This window comes from Sylvia atricapilla, chromosome 1 (assembly GCF_009819655.1).
Source record: "Sylvia atricapilla isolate bSylAtr1 chromosome 1, bSylAtr1.pri, whole genome shotgun sequence".
Classification (NCBI taxonomy): Eukaryota; Metazoa; Chordata; class Aves; order Passeriformes; family Sylviidae; genus Sylvia; species Sylvia atricapilla.
The window spans coordinates 16,204,853-16,228,688 of record NC_089140.1 but is presented as its reverse complement, the minus strand read 5'-3'; the positions used below and the strand labels follow the sequence as shown (position 1 = coordinate 16,228,688).

At 39.8% G+C, this 23,836-nt stretch overlaps 1 protein-coding gene across 1 annotated transcript; it reads left to right on the top strand.

Annotated features, from left to right (window-relative positions):
• Positions 1-7,239: 7,239 nt before the first annotated feature.
• RAB18 (RAB18, member RAS oncogene family) lies at positions 7,240-22,201 on the top strand. Its single transcript, XM_066315695.1, has 7 exons — positions 7,240-7,404; positions 10,000-10,055; positions 15,212-15,273; positions 17,045-17,117; positions 18,618-18,736; positions 18,817-18,883; positions 20,942-22,201. Exons 1-7 carry the CDS (start codon positions 7,337-7,339, stop codon positions 21,118-21,120), a joined length of 624 nt encoding a protein of 207 aa, XP_066171792.1. The 5' UTR covers positions 7,240-7,336; the 3' UTR covers positions 21,121-22,201.
• The last annotated feature ends 1,635 nt before the right edge of the window (positions 22,202-23,836 follow it).

The following is a 23,836-nucleotide window of genomic DNA, read 5'->3' as shown; positions in this document are numbered from 1 at the left end:
TTAAAAGTCAGACAACAACCATGTAGAATTAAGAGTGTGCAACATGTCGCTTGACCAAGGTAACCACAGGGAGAATGAAGTGAAGAGATCCTCAGCCACATGGAGAGGACAAGAAACTCAAATAATAATGAATCTTCACTTGTTGGGAATGACTTGTTTAGATCACTTAAAGAACCCCACCATCAAAGGAATCAGAAAAAGCAGGTTTAATATAAATTTAATGAAAGCATGACTTTATAAAGTTCAGTGGCAAGGTTTACTCTATTACTTGCTCCATGGATGAAATACACAAAGACAATTAGATTATAATCAATTTAGAATTGTTTACATGGAGACCAGAGATGCAAAAGGATAAAGGAATCATTCCCACTAAATCATGAGGTTCAGAGGGGACCCCTTGCTTCCTAAACTTCTGCTGGAGTCTAAGTACAGCTAGGTCTAATCTTAGTCTCAGATTGGGTAAGTGGTTTATATTTAAAGGATTTAGCAGCACTTAATCAAGGATTAATTGAACGTTTACAAAGTGACTCAATAGGATTTACTACAACCACAACAGTGACTTTATTACAGATCTGAGATATCAATATTCATACTATACTTGCTACAGGATATTTAAATCAATTCACACACACACGGACCCAGGCACAAAACCATATATACATAAATATATAAGGATATTCCTGTTAAAAATTCCTTTTGAAATACTCACATCAAATGCATTCTTATTTCTCAGTGGGCAAGGATTGAGCCTTGAGGAGTGGCTGGGAGTATCAGCCCAGGACCTGTCCTTGGCTTTCAGTGGCAGTCCTTTGAGTATTGTAAATGTGAGAGTTGGTGAGCTCAGAGATGTGTCCCACTCCAAGGGAGATGGTGGTAACAGCCCACTGCCCTTCGGGAAAGCTCAAAGGGTGTCCCCTAGAACCACTGTTTATAGGCTCCCCCAAAAAATTGCTTTAGTTATCAATAAATTTCCATCCTGGCCTCAATACAGGTCAATAATTACTGTAATATTCAAAAGTCCAGTCACAATGGTACCATCTACTCAGGTTACAGGGTATGGAATGAGCCAAGACATTCATGGGGTGATGGATTAGCTCTTTTTCCCCACTGTAGTCAGACAACAGAGTACCTGGTGTGATCAGTGCTGCCCTCACCTTAGCTCTGTGAGAGTTCCTGCTGTGGTCAATGGACACTTCTCATAATTCATTATACCAAAGATGAGGCCTAATGAGAATTCCTGAGATCATTTAGTGGCCCCAAGGAGGGAGAAAGGGAACGCACCACCACATCTCTAAACAGATAGCTCAGCACAAGAGGAAGAACAACTATTGATATTGGCCTGGATGATGGGAACAGAATCATGGAATAATAAATTCCTGAGTTGGAAGGGACACACAGTCAAAATGTAACTATGAAAAAGTCTTAGACTAACAATTGTATTCAGTGGTCTTGTAGAAATAGCAAAAGGAGGAAAATCCTGCATCTAAAAAACCCTCTAAAAAATCCAATGAAGAGCACTTCAAAGAAGACTAAAGGGTAGAATGGAGGTGAAATGCAGACTATATTAAGGACACCATACTTGAAGTTCAGAGTATCAGTAAGCCACCTGTCAGTAGCAGCTTTTGAACTATTGAAAAGGCCAACTTGTGTAAAGAGCAAGATAGCAAGATAAAGGAGAGTTTTGAATCCTCATGGCATTCCTCATGGCTGTTTAGCCTGGAGAACAGATAGCTCATGGTGGATCTTGTCAATGTGGATTGACACCTGATGGGAGTCAAAGAAGATAGACTCCCCTTAGCAGTATCCAGTGAGAAGTGGCAATGAACACAAATTAAAATGCAAGAAATTCTCTCCTTCTGCTCTGTGATCCTCTTTTAAAAAAATATCCTAAAAGTACATTTGTGATGAAGAGCACTGATGAGGCTGTTACCACCCCAGAATGAATGAGAGGGCAGGATTTCAGACATATACTGTTTATACTGTAGGAGTAAAAGGACAGGTATAAATAAGCAAAGAGAGGATTTAGGAAACATTATAATGTACAGATTGATGAAAAAGTTAGCTCAGGATTAATTGGTAACCATTAAAACAAACAGACTGTTAGAAAATATTTAAAAACCCTCATAGAACAAACCAGAAACATCTTCTTTTCAGGACTAAGGGTACAAATCTTTTCTGTACTTTCTTTAGTTTAGTCTTCTCATCTGAAAAATGAAACATCAGGAAAGCAACTGTACAGCAAAGTGAAAAGATGATAATTAAAGTTTTAATGGCTTCCATATGAGGAATGATTAAACAGATCACTATTCCTCTGGCTGAAAAACTAGAACTTAGGGAGGGTGTGCTGGAGATCTACGAAATCATGTGTGGTATAGACTAACAGTTGCTCATAGTTGTGCCTTATGAGGGAAGGGAAATCAAATTAAGGTGATAGGCAGAAAGAATAAAAATAAACATGTATATGTCATTAATTTGTACAACTCTGCCACAGAAGACTCTATGTGTTCTTTTGGGTTAAAAGTAAAAATTACAAATTACAAATTACCATCTATGAAGAGAAATACTGCTATTCTTTAAGAGAAATACAGCTATTACACATGAAGACACCATTACAATGGGCTCAAAAAGGCCTGGGTGACAAGCTGTTCCAGTCTGCAGTTAGGTTCTTATTCTGCTTGTCCTGTCTGTATGCTGTTGCTTAAGCAAAGTTACTATCACTGGTGACAGGTGGACTTTACTCTGACCTGATAAAACTGTTGCCATAATAGGCCCTGATTTGCCCCCAAATGAATTTACACTTCTGTGTGCATTTCCTACAATGACCACTATAGATTTAACACAAATTCTTTTTCAGCTTACTTGGCAATCCCTGCCTTGACATTGTGTCTCTGCACTTTGCCCACCAGATTTTCTGATTTACCAGAATTGCTTCACACAATGTTGTGCAAAGAGCAGGACACTGATGGCAGTGGTTAGTCAATCCACCCTGTCCCATTCTCACAGCTAACCCTGCAGGCGCGTGCGATCTAATGCTGGATGAGGTATGTTATCCCTTCAGAGGGGATTATGGATAAGATGGTCTCACAGCAGGGAAGGGGTTATTCCTCCCCTTCCCCCTTAACATTAACCATATTAAGTACTGAAAGCAACTGGAGAAGAAGAAATATGTGCTTTATTAAATGCAAACTCACTTTATTCCATATTCTCCCCCCTCTGAAATGATAATTTGAAGTGTACCCTCTTTGAAAGCAGGAAGAGTTCTTTCAGAACAGCTGCTTTGCTGATTCCTGTCACAGCCTCAATGCTTTTTTAAACTGTGTTGACTATAAGCAGTGTATTTTAATTGCCCAGAGCTAATGTGCTTATAGTCTTAAATCCCTCTTACTGTTCACAGAAACCAAGCAGACACAGAAGATCAACAGATGGGAGTGCCCAGCTCTGGCTGCTGTTGGAAGTGGGGAGAGAAAGATTATTATGTAGTTTCTTCATAAAAATAGGCTGGATTCTTTAGAAAAGGAGTGGCCAGACACAGCAGAATCATTTACATTGCACTGTGGTCTCCAGAGGGATCCTGCCCAGACTTCAGGAACTGCTGCAGCACTTTCACTCCTTGCTTTTATTCATTGAATGTGAAATCATATAGATATGCTGAATGTGTTTACAGATGTCACACAGAAAAGGAACTTCCCTTAATATGACACACATAGTGCCAGTTTTACAAACCTTGCAAATTATTTCATGAAGCAGCAAAAAAGAATGAGTGTGTGTATATGTGTCATCTCTACAGGGAGGGACTGGTGAGTTTAGTAATCATGCTTGTTTCACTGTGAATCATAACTCTTGACTCATTGCCACACAACATATGGGTCAGTCTCACAATGTGGAAATGGGACAGCAGGATTAGACTGCTTTTGACTTCTCTCTGAAGTGGCTGAGCTTCTCAGCTTCTGCTGCACACTGTGCAGGATTAGCCTAACTGAGAAAATCTTTGAGTGTCAATGAATTAAGGACTTTGATACCTACAGAGGTGAATGCTCCTGAGACTTGTGTGTACCTAGACAGCCTAAACAGAACCTATACATTTCAAGGCCTGTTTTCATTTGTGATGGCATAGAGAGACAGGAGGACAGCCATGTAGTTAAGGGGACACTCTCCTATCATGAATTTCAGAGCTCATGCTAAACAAAGCAGTGCTGGCAGCTTAGCTCCCTTGACCCATTGCTGTTTCTGCAGTCTGCTATAGCAACTACCATTATCCCCATATTTAAGCTGGGGAAGTAAGGCAGATGGTTCAAGTGAACTTACCAAAGGCTCCCAGGTGTCTTACAGACACAGAATGTGACTGAGCGGGAGCTCTTTGGTTTTTATTCCAGATTGTCTCTTGTGGCAATGACTGATTATTACTGACACAGTCATCTCTGTTGCCAAGGTTACCTGCAGCTGGTTCAGCAGGAGCAAACTGGTTGGCGGTCCTTCTCACCTTTACTTGCTCTTGGTGCCTGCATAAGGGCACTGCACTATGCAACTGCTCTACAATCCCTTGAGGGTACATGAAGTGCAATGGTCCTTTCACTACTGATCCCAGCCCTGAGGGAGTGACTATAGTTTCCATTTTTTTCATGATCAAAGATATAGCCAAGTGCGTAATACAGTGGACAGAGAATTTTAATGGTGAGAGTAAACAATATCATTGTCAACATATCTTTCCTTCTTTGTCACATGCCTGAAGTAATCAAAAGCTCAGGAACACTGCATACATTTGCACAAGCTGAGATGGATCTGACATTTTTCTGCTTGTCTGAGCCCTGTATCAAACCAGGAACCAGACAGACTTCATGCAAGACTGAGGGGAAACTCTGAAGTGCAAAGCTGATGTTTGTCTGTCTGTCTGTCTGTCTATCTCCCCATAGCAGTGACCTGCCTTGGAATCAGTTATGCTAGTTTTCCACCATCAGACTGCTTCCCTTAGCAGTGTATCTAGAATAAGGAAACTATACATGCATAATTATTTATAAATATTATCTGTAGACAAATTGATCTGCTTTGTGCCATTATTTGAGATATCACTGAGAAGAAATCAAGAGGAAACTGCATAGCATTTAAAAAAAAAAAACACCAAATCTCCACTGTTCTTCTAGGAGGACTGATTAACAGGAAGGGCTAACCACACTGCTATGGTTTGACTCTTCCACACCTAAGGTCAGGATCAAATGGGACAATACATGATAAAAAGAGAAACCCTCCCAGACTTATTCAAGGGATTGGGCTAATTGTTAGGAGCAAGCAAGGACTCCTGATAAGTTCTGAAAAGTAGGCAAGGAAAAAGACTTTTCACCCATGAATTAGAGCAGGTTAGTTGCCTCTCCCAGTTTAGAGATGGCTTCAATGAAGAAACTGTACAAAAATTTGTTGAAAGATGTTCTGATCATTGCACATCTTTCAATGAATAAATATTATTCCTGTTTTGAAGAACTGAGACACCTTGATTATGTAATAGCTGGTTAACTATTATATCTAATAGGCCTGGTTTTCCAGAATTAAATTAGATGTGCAGACAGCAAACAGGCTGATTGCAGTACTCAGATCCAATCTCAAAGTGAGAGACATAGTTCCACCTGCAGGAGGACAGCCTGGACAAATACCTGTTCTCAAAGGGCATGCCTAAAAAGGTCTAAAACATCACATCCATAAGTATGAGTTATGGAGCTGTTAATTTGGGGCAGGTTTTCCCCTGTTTTCTTGCATATGCTCATCATTAAAATCAAAGATCTGAATGCCATCCTGACCAACCCTTCATTCTCAATGAGGTACAGGATTATGACGTGAATCAGGACTAATATCCACATTGAATGGTTTAATTCTGTGGCTGCAGTGGGGAAAAAAATAAACAAACTCCAGAATACAAACACTCTCTGACTTCAAGAGATTCAGTAGTCTTAGTGGAATACTTTGCTCTTTGGATATACCTTCCAAATTCAAATCCTCATCCTGATCCATGCTAAGACCCCACAGCTCCTGTACACTTCAACAAAAACTAGAGAGTATAGACATTCTGCTTTCTTGCACGACTGCAAAGCACAATCCAAACTACAAAAATTGTCACACCAAATTTTAGATTATTAATTACAAACAGGCACAGCACTGTTGTAAACACAGCCAGCCGTTTGCACACTTAATTATAGAATATGTTTCCATAGTTTAATAGGATAATTACTGTTATTGTACTCATCCTGGGACTTATTTTTCTGAGGTAAAAGTCAGGAGACCAGATCCCGAAAGTGGAAGAAGCCAGGCAACAGAGAGGTTTACCACAACACACAAGAGAATGTGTGTTGACCCTGGAACTCAGGGGAAGGCAACTGCTGGACGAGCTGTGTCCTCTGAAGTCATCGTTCTGACAGAAACCACGATGGCCTCACAAGTGCACCTGCCTTGTGCAAACTGCTGACATGGCCTGATCTCTTCCTTTAGAGTGACTGGTTGTGCGACATGGATTATGGAGGAGCCTGAACTTGTTTATATTTGATGGAGTCAGTCTCTGGGCTGCCCAGAGGCTGCCCAGTCCCAGAGGACTACAGCACTGGTCAAGGAATCTCAGGTTCACATCTGACATGTACTGTTAATTTTAGAAGAGTTGCACTTGTTTACACATGGCCTGAGGTAGGTTTCAAACCATAATAGCAGGTTAGCTGAATTGGTCATAAAGAGACTTTCTCATAGTAATCGGTTTAAAAATAAACCAAACGTTTTTTGGCTTTTAGTGGAGAAGGCGCTGATAGAAAAACACGTGGTGTCACGTACCAGCTGGGCCGCAGTGCTGCTTTGTCCCCAGACGGGCCCACGTTTTGGTGGCAGGCTCCGGACCCGCTGCTCCCCGCGGGAGGCGGCAGCTGGCTGCGCTGGCCGGCTGCCTTCGTGCAACCACAGAGTCAGCGAGGGTGGACAAGACCTCTGAGCTCATCGAGTCCAACCCATGACCGGTCACCACCTTGTCAATCACCCCGCAGCACTGCATGCCACGTCCAGTCTTTCCTGAAACACCTCCGGGGCGGGGACTCCGCCACCTCTCCGGGCAGCCCGTTCCCGTGTGTAACAACCCGCTGCCGCGCCCTCTGGTCTCTTTTCCCCCAGGCCCCGGCTGCCGACCCCGGCCGCACCGCCCGCCCCGTCCCGCTCAGGTCACGGCCCCGCCGCGGGCCCTGCGCATGCGCGCCCCGCCCGGCCCGCCCCGCCCGCTGTAAACAAACCGCGGGCGGCCCCGCGCAGGCGCAGCGCCGTCGCCGCAGCTGCGCACGGAGCGTCGGGCGGTCGGGGCCGGTCCGGGGGCGCTGCCGGGATGGACGAGGACGTGCTGACCACCCTGAAGATCCTCATCATCGGCGAGAGCGGCGTCGGCAAGTCCAGGTGAGGGAGGCGCCCGCCGGCCTTCCACAGCCTCTCCTGGCCGACCGGCTCCGGCCTAGGCCCCTTGTCGGACAGCGCCGTCTGGGCGCGGCCTGCGCCCCGCAGGGCCGGGCCCGCGGGGGGAGCTCCCTCGGCCCTTCCCGGCCGGCCCTCCGGCGGGCCAGAGATCCCCCCCAGCGCTCCTCCTCCTCCGCAGCGCTCCCGCAGCCACCGGCCCCGAGCTGGTGTCTGCCAGGCTCAGCAGCCAACAGATGAAGCGAGGATTCTGTCAGGCTGCCCAGGGTCACCTGGGCCGCCTTGTGCCCAGGGCAGCGTTGCGTCGTGGGGAGATAGGTGCCCTTGTACATCTCCATAGCGCTTTGGGGTTAATGTCTAGTCCATAATACGTATATGCAGAGTCACAAGTGATCCAGCACTGGGTGTGTGCGGGGGAGCACGGGGACGCAGCAAAGTAGTCCTAACACAGGATCTTTTGCTAATTACAGGCTTTATCAACTGTGTTGAGGTTGATTTCTTCCTCCTTGCCGTATTCGTAGCTTCAGCTAAGCCGAACCCCAACCCTAAGGAGTTGGGGTTTTATTTGTGTGATGTTTTAAACTTTTTTTTTTTTTTGATAGTAACATAGTTCTTACTAAAGGGTTTGGAATGTCAATGCAGGAGGGCATCTGGGAATGTACCACACCGGTAGTTTTATATTTGGTATTTTTATGGCAATAGTATGTATCCTCTGCCATGACCCTCAATTACATAAAAGTTGCTAATTAGGGGGAAAATGTGCCCATATTTGTTAAAAGTCTGTCAGTTACTCATTTGAGTTAGCTTCTAAATTGATAATTAGTACAGTAGGCCCCTGGTGACCGACATGATGTGAGCAAATTTCTTTTAGTTGAGGTCATCTCTCATATATGAGTGGCCATATGGAAGAATTTTTCCTGGGGCAGATAAAACACACAGTGGTTTTGCATACCTATTTATGTGCATGTTTCTTTACATCAGAAAGCTTGCTAAAAGAGACATTATGTGGAGGAAATAAAAATGCTATTAAACTGTAGCAGTGGAGTTGTTCAGGTATAGGAACTTAATATTAAATTATTCCTAAACTTGTGTTTCTTACCTATTGGTTGGTGAGGAAAGGTCAGATGTTAAACAGGTACTAGCATGGTGGAGGAAGTGGTTGAAGTCTTGACTTCTGAACAAATGCTTTCTTGAACGTGGTCCTTGTGAGGCTGCTATGCTTTGTAGAAGGTGATAGCTACATATGAAAAAAAGGTAGAAGCTGGCTGGGCTTGGCATGCAGGGCTGGTAAAATGGCAGTTTTGTTCTAGTGGCAGTATAAGAGTTCCATAATTCCTCTGTTCTGAATGAAACTAGTATTGGTTGTAACTAAAAATAGCTGCTCTTAACTAGCATCCTTATACAACTGTCTGAAGGTACTGGTAAAAACCTGTATGCCGTGTTTTTTAAAAAAATATTATTGTTTTAATTATTCTTTGATAAATAAAGCTACCATTTGGTTTTGGGGTTCTGGAGTAAGGAGAGGAAGAAATGTTGGTTCGTGATTATCTTGGAGTTGTCATCCTCATTGAAATAAAGGAATTTTAGCTGTTGCTGTTTCTCTCAGTGCAGGACTGTGTCCAAATGCTAAAACCCACTTGACTTCTGAATTCACATGCAGAAAGAGGAGAAAAGAACAGAGTGGTGGGGAAGACCAAAAAGTAAATAAGGCTTTGTTTTGTTTCTCCATCCTGGAAATTTCTGAGTAGAAGCTGTGGTCATAGCAAACAGCTGCCTGCTACATGTGCTTACCACAGAGGCATAAGACTGTTGATTTTAGAAGCAGCACACTGAGAATCTGTGTCTCTCACAAAAATATTTACATTTGACACTGGTAGCGTTATAGGCGCTTCTTTAAGGGACCCTGCAGTGCTATAGTGTGATGTGCTGTTAAATCTTAGTTGTAACTTTTCTACTGGTAGCAAACATATTCATCAAGATAGGGGGAAGTGTTGTGTGAGTTGTTATATACAAAGAAATGCAAAATCATAGAATGTTGGGGAGCTATTTCTACTCTTCAGCTTCTGTGTCTGTTTCTGGTGGGTGTTGTCCATGTTGTTCCCCTGTGTGCCCAGTTCAAGGAGTTATTTCTGGGATGAAAAGCTGACTTGGAATATATTTCTCAAGCTTACAGAAATACTGTGTGAAGCAATATTGAAACAAAACAAAAAATACTACTTTGGTACTGAATTCTGGAAGAAAAGTAGAATAAGGTTGAAGTAAAATGCTTTGCAAAGCAGATCACATGACTTTTTGGGTAACTGATTTGACAACTTGTGTGGTACTTTGTTGTTTAAGATACATTCTTGGTAATACATGCAGAGAAGGCTCAGGTAGCAGAGCATGTCTGCTCTGTTCTTTCCATGTTCTTTTCTTTTTTCCATATATTCTCTCCTACCAAAAAAGCCCCTTCACATCTGATTCTTTTTATTTAGCTATGTGATTTTGCTGTTCCTTTCAGAGTTGTAATTTATAGGCTTCCAGCAAGATATGGATATGCTGCAATAATAGTATCTCTTATTTTTCTTTTTTCCCTGTCAGCCTTTTGCTGCGGTTCACAGATGATACATTTGACCCAGAACTTGCAGCAACAATTGGTAAGTATGTGCTGATACTTGCTTAGAAAAATTGATCACATTTTCAGTGTAAAATTGTGGTTTGTTCAGACTTGTCTAGCATGTATCGAAGTTCAGACATGTTTGCCTTTCTGTAAGAGCTACTACTCTCTGTTTGATTTATCTATGCAAAATAGCTGTCAGGTTTCTGACTCTAATACTACTGTCCAGACCTTGTGTCTATGTAATATGATACTTTGTAGCTATCTTAAGAGTCTATAGTAGGTAGTGTTAACTCTTCCAACTTCTGACAGTACTTGAGTGCTCTGGGCTCTGCGTGGCTTCTGCTTTTCCTCTGTAGGGAGGAAATTACAATGTGGCTTTTTTGTTCTACTTAGCAATCAGTTCCTTGGCAGCTAGACTCCTGAGAAGAGTGGAAGAGAGCCAAGAATCTCGAGCTGCTGGGGAAAAAGGCAGTGACGTGTCATTGCTGTGCTGGTATTTTGCCTACCAGCTTGGGTCAGTTGTGCTGGGGGAGAGTGACCCAGAATGCAGGATACACCAAGGAGATTGGTTCTCAAAGGAAAGAAAATGGAACTATTAAGAGTGTCATGCAACTCTGTGCCAAAGTAATAACTGAAATTATGGAAAATGGAGATACTTTTTCACACCATAATTTCAGTTGCATTTTTTACTTTCTCTGTAGGAAGACTTCTGTCTGAGAGCTTATATAGATTTTTTTTCTTTGAATTTAGCTGTTGGTAAGCAAGACCAGCTCTAATTTATTAAGACTTAAATTGGTCTTTTTTTTATTAATGTTAATAAGATTCAGGAATGCTATTTCCTATAAAGCGCTGACAAGCCAAGAGGAAGAACGTGGCCTATTTTTGTTCATTCTATTGCTTATAAAAAATGAAGTTGTGCAAGTAGCCCCACCTCAGTTTATGAGGGAGGATAGCATGGGAGGAAGCAGGAATGAAATAGATCAGGTGATGAAGATGGCAATCTTGGATTCTAATCTAATAGTTTTGGCACTGTATATACTTTTCGTCCTGTTAATTTCTTAATATGTCAACCATGCGAGCCAGGAAGTTAGTGCAGAATAGCTACTTCACCTTTCCTGATGTTTTGGATACCAAAAGAGTAGTTCGGTCTCTGAGTGAGCGTCTTTATTGTTTGGGGTTTTTTTGTTTTTTTAATGGTGGGGTTTCTTTTTTTTTTTTTTTTTTTTTTTTTTTTTTTTCCCTTCTGCTGTTTGTATCTGTGTCAAAAACTAGCATCAGTGTGCTATTTGAGAAACTAAGGAATTATTTCCTGAAGTAATTCTTTGGGTTTGTCAAAATGCACAACAGCATGTGTGGTAGCTAATCACTGGATGTTAAATAGCAACAATTAAAGGTTTACTGCTGGCAGATCCTACCTGGCAGGTCCTACTCTGCTCTAATTCTGATGTGGACAAGGAGGAAGAGTACTCAGTGTAAGCATTGCTTCAGATAGAGTTTGTGTTCTGAAACAAATATAATAATGTGGAATGAATGGGATCATCTGGCAGGAAAAGTCAGTGTGTAGATCACCCTGTTAGGCTCATCTTGCTGGTATTTGAGGTAGTGCTGTGCAGTAGAGCTACTGTGACCCCAGCTGTGCAAGTCCTACACACGGTGTGGGGGACACTCCTAGGGGATAGCAGATTCATTTTTTTCCACTTAACTGGAAGAGGACAGAATCTGGGTTCTTATTTGTTTTCTCATTTTTCTTCTAAAGCTACTATTCAGTGGCACTGCCACTTTTTTGGTGAATGTATTTCTAAGAAGTAAAATGTCAACTTTAAATTCAGGGAATGATTTGTTGTTCATATAGATAAAGCAGTTGGAGTGAGTTCCTAGAGTTAACTATTCTGCTGTGTGAAGACAGACCCTAGATGCCAATTTCAGGTACTTACAAGATGGTGAAATGTCAAAACACATTGTGAGTCTTGGCTTGGAGTTCTTTATGTGCTAATTAAACACCTTTTTTTGTTTTGAGTTAGGGAACAGAAGGACAGAAGAGGTTTTTAAGCCTTTCCTGTTAAAACTGAAGTATGGTGCTTTTTCGAAATTAATGGACTATAAATAATGTCTTCTTTCAATGTTATCTACATACTGACTGCTGGACTGGCTAACATGACTATTTTTTTTAATTTGGATTAAAAGTGAGGAGAACTTTGGCTGGTTTGGTTTTCTTTAAGATCTAGCAAGAACTGCACACAAACCTGCAATACTGAGGAAAGCCTTGACAGCAGTACAACTGGTCCCCTGTGATCACCTGTTGAGATGTATTTACCTTCATAGATTGCACAGACCTATTGGGTGCAATTTAGAAGAAACCCTAAATGATTATTTTGTGTGGGTTGTTCTTCAGAACTTAGTAAAAATCCTATGATATTCTTCAAAGAATAAGCAGCTTTTGGCAAATGGTTCAGCTTTAGTATCTTCAGTTGGATTAAACATGTATTCAACCTAGCAGATTACCTGTTCTTGTATTCTCTTGAGGCTGGCTTGTTTGTTGGGCTTCATCACATGGATCTTACCAGACTACATGTACCCCAGTCTTTTACATTGTCTTTACTGCTCATGCTTGTCTTTACTTGCTTGCTCTTTGTATGAGAGATTCTAGATAACTGTTCAGTGCAATCCCTATTTTGCAAATTAAGTGATGTATTGCACAGATCTGGTGTTTCTTAACTTTTTAGCTTCACTTGCATTCGGAGTCCTCAAACTCCTAAGCTATCTAACTTGTCACTTACCTACAACACAAATACTACACTGTAGCTAATTGTGGACTTCCTATAAATACAGTGTGGCATTACTGGCCTGAATGTGAGAGTGGCATCAGTGACAGACCTACTTCTTGCCAATTTTAAGTCCGCAGTATGTTAGTGTGTAGTGCTGAGGCAGGAGATGATAACTTACAGGAGTACAGTCTAGTAGTGCTGCCTTATTTCTGGCTGTCTTCCAAGACATGGTGGAAAGCACTGTCAGCTTTCTACTGTCAAGGGTAGACACATCACTCTTGCAAGGTCAGAACTGATACCTGGCACACAAATATGTCTGTATTTCATTGTTGGTTTTAGGGAATGTAAGTACCCTGTTTGTTCATTTCAACAAGATTTTCTTGAGCCTTAAATTTTTTCTACTTGTCTTTCCTTATGGCAGATTGGCAACCAAAAACTCTCTCAAGTATTTTAAAGTTTTCTTTTTGTTAATTTGCTTTTTTATGTGTTGAGCTCCTTTGTTTGTTAGAATTCTATTTTACATGCCTCAATTGCTTTACAGGGTGTATTTTGGTGTGTTATTACTTCATTTTCATGCTTTTGCTTTCCAATAGTCAATTTAACACATGGACTTTAGTCACTGTCTTAGTTTCTTATTGTACTTACATTGCTCTTGCAAAATTTAAAGTGAATTTTAAACCAGAGGCATGGCTAATGTAAAGATATATATATCCATTTCCATTAAATGAAGATTGCTGAACTGTGCAGGCACAAGATACTGAATCTGTTTACGGAATTGGAGAAGGATACTATGGCTTCAGAATACATATAATATGTTTATCTTAAGGAAGAAAGTTTTCTTTCTTGAAATTATCATGACGTGTTTTAATTTGTCATGGTAAGTATCCAATAGACTTGTAGTATCTGCAGTTACAGGTTTTGGTGCCAGACTAATGGATTAAGAATGTGTTGTGAACTATTTGACATGCTGACTGAACTGCAAGTGGGGTTTTTTGGAGTTCAGGGGAAGAAACATGCAATTACAGTAGAAGAAAGAGATTCTTTTAGTCTGAAAGTTACTGCTGAGTGCTGAAAAGTAGGAAGAACAGAATGTTCTTTAGGATTAAATTGGGTCAAATTCCTAGCATAGCAGTCTTCTGTGAACTAGGTAAAGTTCTAAGAACTGATGTTATGTTTTAAATAAAATTTAAAATTACTGGTCTTTTCTGTGACCGTAACTGTAGAATAATGTACCATTCTTGTGCATGATACTGAGCATTTTATTGGTCCTGAGTTAGGGTTTAGGAGTCCTAGTACCTGAAAAAAACTGTTTAGTTACTACGAAAATTGATGTACTTTGGGAAAATTTTGCTTGAAAGAGAGTATAGGCTTCTTCCAGTGCAAAATGCTGTCTGAAAAACACCTGACACTTCAGGAAACACATCAATGAGCTAAAGCTGTAAAACAGTGGAATAAAAATTTTGTTTATCTTTTTTGAAACAAAGCTCTTTTAAAGTTCAATGCAACTGAAGTTTAAATCTGTTAATGATATGCAGTTTCTTAATCATCCCATATATCCTTTTTTTATATTTGTTTGTAATGTGCATGAATTTGGGAATGTAACTGCAGGACACACATCCTGAGGCTCTACTCATTTTGTATTAGAGTAGTTAAAATCTTCTGATGGGGAATGTGATGATTGACATTATAATTCCAAAGTACAGAAAGGTTGCTGCTTGCTGTTGCAAACTTGAAACTTGTTTTTGTAGAAGTATCAGTTTTCCATACTGCTACAACGTTTTAGAGCTGCTGCCGGGTGGGAAGTGAAAGTTGCTCCAAAATACTGGTTAGTTACTTGCTATTAGTAACCTAAGAGTTAATTAAAGCATAATTCATCATAACTGTGCTGAGCTTCTCCAACAGATGTGTGTCACTATATCCTTTAAATTCCCAGTCACTGACATGTTGTTCTCCTTGGGCTGAGTTTTGTGCATCTTGTCCTTGAGCAATTGATAGGCTGTTAGTTCCTGGGGTGGAGGATGCCTGAAGGGGGAAGAATTTGTTACTTGTTGGAGTAGATAACTGGAGCAGCAGAACCATTACCTTGTTGTCTGTTTGGAGAATGTTTGAGAGTAATGAATAGAAAGTTAGTCCATTTGAATTGTGGACTTGAAAATTTGTCCTGGAATATGTGCTTTAATACAAGAGATGTAGTATTTGCCTTACTTCCATAAAATATTTTAAATCAATGGCTTAAAAGTCCCTGTCAGCAAAAAAAACTTGCATTTTGAGCAAGGTTCATAAATAGCTAATGGAACTTATTCTTCCTGCTCGTGTCAAAACACTGGGTTTTTTGGAGTTTGGCTTTATTGTTTTCATTTCTCTTTATTTTCTTTTTCAAATATAGCTGTATTATGTTGGAAGAACTGAAATATTTTTCGTCCTCTAGGTGTGGACTTCAAGGTGAAAACTATTTCCGTTGATGGAAACAAAGCTAAACTGGCAATATGGGTAAGTCTCCTAAGTTCTTCTTGCTTTGCTTTAGGGAAAGCTAGGGTTTCTATAATGTATAGTTTGTATAAAATGCTTCTCTGTTAATATGAAGGTGATTTGGAGGAGTGGGAGGTTCATACTGCATCATTCAGAAGGTGCAGTGAGCTGTGGGACAACTGACTCATGGGGTAGTTCTGCTGCCTTTGAGCTTCTGCAATACTAATTCCAGGTCTGGTTGGGAGAGAAGTAGAGAAAAGGAGGAATTAAATGGTTTTAAATCTGTAGAGGGGTGCACTTCTTTATTAAATTTTGCCTATAACACTGAGGTTGTGTATTGATAGGTTAAGAATTGCAGTTGCATGCTCATATGTTACCTTTTTAAAACCATTTTTCGTCTAAACTTCATAGCCATCATACGAAGGTTTTCATAGGCTCAGTGTTAGGATTATTTGTAGCAGATGCATTTCAAAGAGAGAGAGGCAGTGTTTGTGTTCATAGCTTTAGTGTGTTCAACTTTTGCTCTAGTTAAAAGTAGAACTTCCATTACAGCAAGTGAAGAAAAAGTACTTCCAAGCTTTAAAAGAATATTCTCCGTTGTGTAAACCAGCCTTCACACTTACGTGACTTGAAGGACATTTTTGAAGAGTCAGACCCAGTTGTGTCTTCTTGTACCAAGCAAGATTGAAACTTTTTCTTGTATAAGCAAGATATCATACCCTTGTTTCCTTGGGAGGTAGTAGTAGAATATGAAATGTGTATTGCAGTGTTTCTGTAGCTTGAAGGGTGCTTCATACCTCACTTACAGAGGACTTAGGTATTAGTTACAGTAGTAATCATCAGTGAAATAAATGGGTTTGACAAGGAAAATAAATGAAATAGCTTGGCAGAAAATAAAAAAGGCATACAGACTGGTAGCAGAAAAAGGAATGATAAGTTAGGGTTTATTTTCCATTTTGGTAAATAGAAAGAAATTATCCTGAGGCAAACTGGAAAAGAAAAGCTTGTGAAGGTGCTTCATGACACAAAACGAGTTTTGGATGTGTGACATTGAGTGGCTTGTGGAATATTGAAGCCCAGTTTGCTTATCCAGATTCTTTTTTAGGCAATCCACAGTGTTTCATGTGTCACTTCTAACCTGGATAAATTGAATAAAGTTGTTTAAATATTCTGTGCATAAAATCTTCAATGAGTGTGCACTGTAACTTCATCTCCAATAAGAAAACAGCATTCTAATTTTGGTGGTTTTTTTTAAGAGGTATTGACACTTTATATCTTGGGATGTGAACTCAACTTTGCTTAAAACCAGAAAAACCTCTGACTTATTCCTGCTTCTGCTGTGTTATAGCATGTTAGTGCATTTACCCAGATACTCAGTCAAATTTAATTGGACTAAGTGATTGAAGTGAAGGAACTGGTTTTGTTCCTTCACTGGTTTTGTCATGGCCTGCGATGCTTGTTAGAAAATCTTAGTACTGCAGCTATGCTGCTTTCTTGCTGGTTGCTGCAGTACTGGCAGATCAAATGCCTTTGCAGAAATGGCCATCTTACTGTTATGTAATACAGTTACATACTATATCTAGTAGTTTGAAGGTTCTTCCCAGAACAGGCTACGTAAAATTTCAACGTTAATGTGTAGCAAAACAGCAGGGGATGGAATAAACTCAGCTAATCTGCTAGCTGAATCTAGTTTAAATTGTATTTTGTATGTTCATTAAAAGTAGAATACCTGAAAGCTAGGCTACATTCTACTCAAATTCTGATTAATGGAACTTTTTGAATGGCTTATTAGGATACTGCAGGTCAGGAGCGGTTCAGAACGTTAACCCCCAGTTACTACAGAGGCGCACAAGGTGTCATCCTAGGTAAGTGTATCTTTACATGATAGTTCAAATGTTTGTGTTTTCCTCATGCATTGGAGTTACACAACTCATGTAGCCTTTATATAATATCTAATTGTTATTAAAAATCTTTGTATCTATGTTGAACAACTCATGCTAAAGCATCTTGGTATCTCAATCGCTTTCTCATGTAGTCAGTCTGATGACTGGAGAACCTCTGATTTTTGCGTGAGAATAAGAGCTACTGCTATCTGAATGGATAGCTTGGCACTGTTGTCCTTGTGCTGTTGCAAATTTATTGCTTATGTGTTTTATTTATTGCTTTTTATTTTTGCCCATCTTTTGCTTACTAAGGGCAGAGTAAAAAAATTCTACTCAGTGTAGTCTCTCTGTATCAGTGTGATACTACTCTTTCTTATCCCTGTTGTTTTTTTCCTAATGAAATTAATAATATAAACTGTAGAATCTGGCCGAGGTCTTTTGTTATTTGTCTTCAAACTGATGGAATGTTACACGGTCAGAATCACTTAGAAAAGACCAGCTGGGCATGTAGAAAACACCTGGGCAAAGAAACCCAGGCAAAACCCATAATTTCAGCTTCACAGTGTAGTCTCATTTGTGCTTTTTTTGGTGTCTGGAAGCCTGTTTGGTAGGCACTGAGCTCTGAAGTTCTGCTTCTCCACTGCTAGGACTGAGGAGCTGTCTAAAGTAAAGTCAGGGATGTACTTTTAATTTTCTTGAAGTTGCTTCTGACTTTGGAGAATCTTGCTAAGCTCTTGTGTCTAGTTGAATTGTTTAATGTGGAATAACATGTCATGTGACCTGGTAGGTTTCCCAAGTCGTGAGTTACGTTATCTTCCCGGTATAGGAAGGTGCTGTCAGAGCATGTTGTGTCAAGTCTCTTAGTTGCACTGAACCTGCCACTCGCTGGTGAAAGCTGTAAACAAGCACTGTTGGGGAGATAAAAGGTTGTGCTGTTGAGATTTGCTGTTGAGATCTCACCTGTTTTGTTCAGTATCTCCTGACTATTTCTTTATTACTTGTCTTCTAAAAAAAATAAGGCTGTTCACACAAGCCAAATTACAGATTTGTTTGAAAGAAGCTGTTTGTGCCTGTCTGCACGTGGGATGTGAAAACAAAGGAAAAAACCACTTTCATAGCTTCAGTAGTGAAGATCGTGCCATCCTCTTTGCATAGCTGTTTAGTGATTTTAGGTATCCTACATGAGGGATCTGCTAGCGTAGAATTCCTTGGAGAATTATAGTCTCTAGCCTGTAAGCTAGGGTGTATCAAGGAATATGAGCCTGAGAACCATAGGTAGCTGAAGCTTGGAGTGGTTCTGCATCAGTGAATTGAGCTGGTGGATGTCCTACTTTTTTCCAATTGTTTGTATAGAAGGTAAATTTGAATCCATAGAACTCCTTCAGTTTTCTGATTCAAAAAGCCATCATTTTTGCTCCTTTTGTGATGTAAGCTGTAATTCTTGGAAAAATATTGTGGAATAATATCACTAATATCTTTCAGTTTATGATGTCACAAGAAGAGATACTTTTGTCAAGCTGGATAACTGGTTAAATGAATTGGAAACATACTGCACAAGGAATGACATAGTGCAAATGTTAGTTGGAAACAAGATTGATAAGGTAAACCAAATTCAATTGCAGTAAGTAATCTGCTGGTGTATCTTGTTATTAAGGAATATTAATGCTTTGTTTTATTATAGGAAAATCGTGAAGTTGACAGAAATGAAGGCCTCAAATTTGCAAGAAAACATTCCATGTTGTTCATAGGTATGTTATAGATACTTGCCGAGATCTTTCTTGATTTTTGTTACGTAAGGAAAAGTACCCATTCTGTAGGATTGGAACTCTTTATGTGTATAGTCCAATTAATGATATTTCGCACCTGCACTGGGCACAAGGATAATGGGTATTCCTGTTTTTCAAAATTGTGCTTATGTCCAGATAACTGTGGATGATTATGTAGAAATTCATAAGGATGAAGGGCAGAGTACTGGCTCTCTGTAGCTTTATGAAACCTGTTTTGGGTTTGGGGCTTTGTCTGATTTCTTTTCCCAGCTGACTTGCTGAAATAATAACAGAAGCAAAATGAAAGAGGGAGAACTGGTGCTAGGGCAAGCCTTCAGTATAGCAAAATAGCTGGTACATGAGAGAACTCTGTATTAGAACTGGGATGTAAAAATAGGTGGGTATATAATAAACTTAAAAATGGTGGGTAGGATTGCATAATGACATAATTATGATTAGAGCAAATATATTGAACTCATCTTGCTGCAAAATGAAATGGGTCTTGTAGGCAAAGCCATGTAATGATAAATTAAAAAATGGGTGTTGAAGTGGCTCTTTATGCCATAATATGTTTGTTATGTCTTTCACCTAAGGATCAGAAGGGATTATTTTACAGGATTATTCCAGCAGCAAAGCAGTTCATTGACATGTAGTCATTCATCCTTCTACTTAGACTTATATTCTTTATCTCTGACTGAAGACTTATTTTTGTTTCGTGTCCTGCTGTGTTTATTTTTAGCTACAGTGTCAGATGTGGAAATGAAAGCTCAAAGTTGAGGCACAAGCTACTAAGTTCATGGAAGATGAAAACAAAAGTGAAAATTAGACTATAAATGTGCATATAAATATATGCATGCTACGTATGTTAAGTATCTGCGTGGCTGTGTAGATAAACAGGGCAAGCCCTTGTGAAACTGAACAATTTCTGATGGTGTCTGTTGTTCTTATAACATAACCTGCGGGCAGATTTCTTAGTCATGGTCCAAGTAAGGATCCTGAGTGAAATTACCTAGAATTCTGCAAACTGCAAAAGGAATGAGATCCCTTATGGCTTTTTATCAGATGAATTTTGTCATGGAGGCTGACCCAGAATCCTGCAGTATGGATCCTTGATTCATATGTTCTAGTGGTACTACAGTTATGATTAATAACAGAACTGAAATACAGAACAGCAACCATGTTTTTCAGACAAGAATCCTAGTTTTTCTTACTGGAGTGCTTTCCACAGAGAAAATAAAAGCTAAGCTATAACTGTCTCTATATGTTCTGGTAAAGTTTGACTTAAAAGCTCTTCTATTAAAAATATTTTGAGGTGCTACCTGTCTGGTGACAAATCCACATAGTTGCCAATTTTGGTACTGCTGTATTTTTAAGGAATAGGTTGTGGAAGTTTTAAGTCTGTTGTAGGTTGAAACTTAACTGAAAGATAAATATTCCAGCTGGTAGAGGGGTCCGCCGCTTGGGACCCAGAGAGCCACAACCACCCCAAAAGATGTCTCGCTAGAAACAGCTCCTTGGGGGGTCAGGGTGCTCCTCAGCTGGCAGAGGGGCTTCTCAGCAGGAGGGCAGCGCAGTGATTTCAGCTCAGTGATTTCAACTCCTGCCCTTGTGAGTTTGCCCCTCTTTTAGCTGGCCGTGATGAGAGAGAGAGGTGTCGTGTGGAATTTCCGCAGGTGGTAACTTTATTGCAAAAGTACCAGCGAAAGGGTCCAGGGACGAGGTACCTCTGCCAACCAGAGGAAACCCAGGGGTTTTTATGGGACACCAGGGTGGGAGGAAAAGAGTTCAAAACCAATCAATTGCAACAGATCTACATAAGATCCCGAGGGGGCTTGTGGGTCTCCGGACAGGTCGCCGTGGCTAGAAAGTTTGTCTTTTGTCTTAGGGGCTCTGGGTGAAGTTGCAAAATTCTTTCTTAACTCCTCAGCTTGGCTCTCTCCAGGGCAAAGCAGCCGGGGCTCCACCCACCTGAACAGATAAATATTAAACAAGTTACCAGAAGTTATAATAACACTTGACTTTTTGTGTCCCCTTTTCCAGAGGCAAGTGCAAAAACATGTGATGGTGTGCAGTGTGCCTTTGAAGAACTTGTTGAGAAAATCATTCAGACACCTGGACTGTGGGAGAGTGAAAGCCAAAACAGAGGTGTAAAGTTATCAAACAAGGAAGAAGGATATGGAGGAGGAGGAGCATGTGGTGGATATTGTTCTATGTTATAAACTTTGGGAAGCTTATTCTTTGCATATTTAAACAGATAGTTACATCTTTCTGTACATATAGTCATTAAATGCTATTTTTAGGGACCTTGCAGTTTGCACATATTTGTTTTGTATCATGGCAGTGAACACTTGTAGAGAAAATGTTCTGCAGCTTTCCCAGTTTGAAAATGTTATGGTAAGCATGCCCAATTTGCAATCTTCAGGTTTTTATAAGTAGCATAAATAATGTGCAAGAGCAAATGCACTAAAAATTTTACAACAGTATACATTAATTGTGTTAACTACTCTAAACAAATCCATCTTACAAACACTGCATTGTCTGCTCTTTGTCTTACTTTTAAATTCTGTTGAAATTATAGAACTATATAGTGTGCACAAATCTTGGAAACCGTATGAGCTATAAATGTTACATTTCATCTCTTCTAGTAAATGCTTTTTTTAAGGTATTAAAAGCAGCAGGATTATACAGTTCTTAGACAAATCTGCTAAAATTTTGTCTTTCAGCAGTGCAGTCTAAAACACAAATTGGCACAGGCCATAGTTGGCATCAGCACTTCCTTGAAGAGATGCTTTGAAAGCTTCCTGTGCAAAGCTGGGAGACGCCATGTGTTCCTTTTAATCATCACTTCAGTTGATGGCTTAACTGGAGTTTTAATCCTGTGATATTTATATACTAAATTTGTGGTACTCTTGCACTCTAGGTTTTTATGATGGTCTGCTCTAGACTTGCTGCAGAAAGTCTTCATTATTGGCAAGGGGTCTGAGTGATGTCATTGTTCTTTCATTGTGAATCATTTTGCCACACTTCAGTATGGATTCCTGATTTTCTGAAATGTTTGTAATATAAGTTTATCTCAACTGTAGCTCACTGTGACTGTGAGATATCTTATCACGTCTGCTTTGTGCAGCTACTTATTCAGAAATAAAACTGTCACAGACACTAAATGGGAAGCTACAGGGCTTCTTGATCTCTGTATGAAAAAATACTATTGCAATGAGTATTCACTTGAGTTTACTGTATCAAAGCCAATGGTTTGTTTCAGAAGACTTGTATAGACTTAATAAATTTTTTTCCACAGTATTCAACTTTTTTAACCTCTTTCTATTGCAGAGTTCTATATTTTCTAGCACATATGGTTTAAACAAGGTCACTTCGTACATAAAAATTATTTCTAAAGGACAAGACAAAGGTGCTGTGCTGTGTGGGTTTTTTTAAATAATCACTATAGTACAGTCAGTAAATGAACTCAGGCAGTTTCTTGTAAACATAGTGAATGACAGCATCTTTTATTACTGCAAGGTTTTGTCTAAATGTCAGCATACATGATCTGTGTTTTGCTACAGGTCTTGGCTGCTTCTGTTAAAATACTCTTTCACATGGAAACTTTGTTTTCTATTCTGTTTTATACTTGATAGAAAACTACCAAAATTTGAAGACTTAACCATGCTAGTTGTTTTTTCTAAATATTGTATCTAGTATTGTTAATGTAGTAAGATAAATTAAATATGTAAATGTAATTAATATTAAATATGCATAAACATTATATTAAAATCTTAGATTTGCGTTACTGTTGCATGCAGAGTATGTGGGCTGAGCAAATCATGTTTGTTAGCATTGAGGCCAAAGGATTTTGGCTTTTGTAGACTCACAGTAGAGGAAGGTTGTAGGTGAATTAAAACTTTGAATAACTTAATTTTGTCAGCAATAGTTGGCAGGTATCATAATGCTGGCAGATGCTTGTAATTTATTTCCTTATTTGTTTCCCCCCTAGTTTGGGTGCATCTCTATGCTTAGAAGAGATCTAACTTTTGGTTTCTCACAGAAGGTCCTTTTATCACAGGACCTGGATTCATCTTTCATTCTGCTTTTGCCAGACCTGACAGCTTTTGTCAGAGGGAGGGAATGGCAGGGCGCTCTGAATAGTGGATATTGTTCTGAGAAATAATTAAGTCATTTATTCCTTATTGCGCTGCAGAACATTTCTGGGAGAGAAGTATTCTGAAACAGAATAATTAGTGAGACTGAGAGCAGTTAGAGGTGATTTTTTTAAGTAGATGTTAATTGACTTGCAACTAGCTTTTCTGTTTTCATCTTTTAAGCATGTTTAGTTATGTCTCTGAGGAATGTTTTTCCTAGAGTGTCACTTCTTTTCATCATTGCTCTGTCAAGAAACTCTGCTCCGGAAGGCTGGGTTCCTGTGCTTCCAGTATTTGTTAAAGAGAATTTAGCAACAGTTACTGTGGTACATTTTTTAGTTTTTTTCTGTAGCCTTTTCTTTTATGGGAGGGGTGGGTTGTGGAGCTGCCATCTTTCAAATAAATCTGTTCCCACGCTTCTCAATTTTTTTTCCCCTTTCTAGGTCAGGATATCTCTAAGTACACAACCACTGTTATAGTTGTAATACAAGCGTATCTGAAACTACTTCAAGCTGTACCATAAGCTCTGCTCAAAACTGATGTAGGCCTATTTGTGGAATAGGTGGTGTATTGCATCCAGGGAAGTATGTGCAAGAGGTCCTTCAGCCCACCTCAGCAAGTAGCAGAGGGATAATGGAGAGAGCTGTTTGCTCTTCATCAAGTAATGAGAAGGTGTCTATGTCCATTTTGTACAGTGAAGCACTAAATCACAGTGAGGTAACTAAGAAAATCTTCCGTGATCGTGAAAGGCTGTTAAAACTGAAGTTGCTTCCAGTTGATTTACTCTAGTCAATAAGGT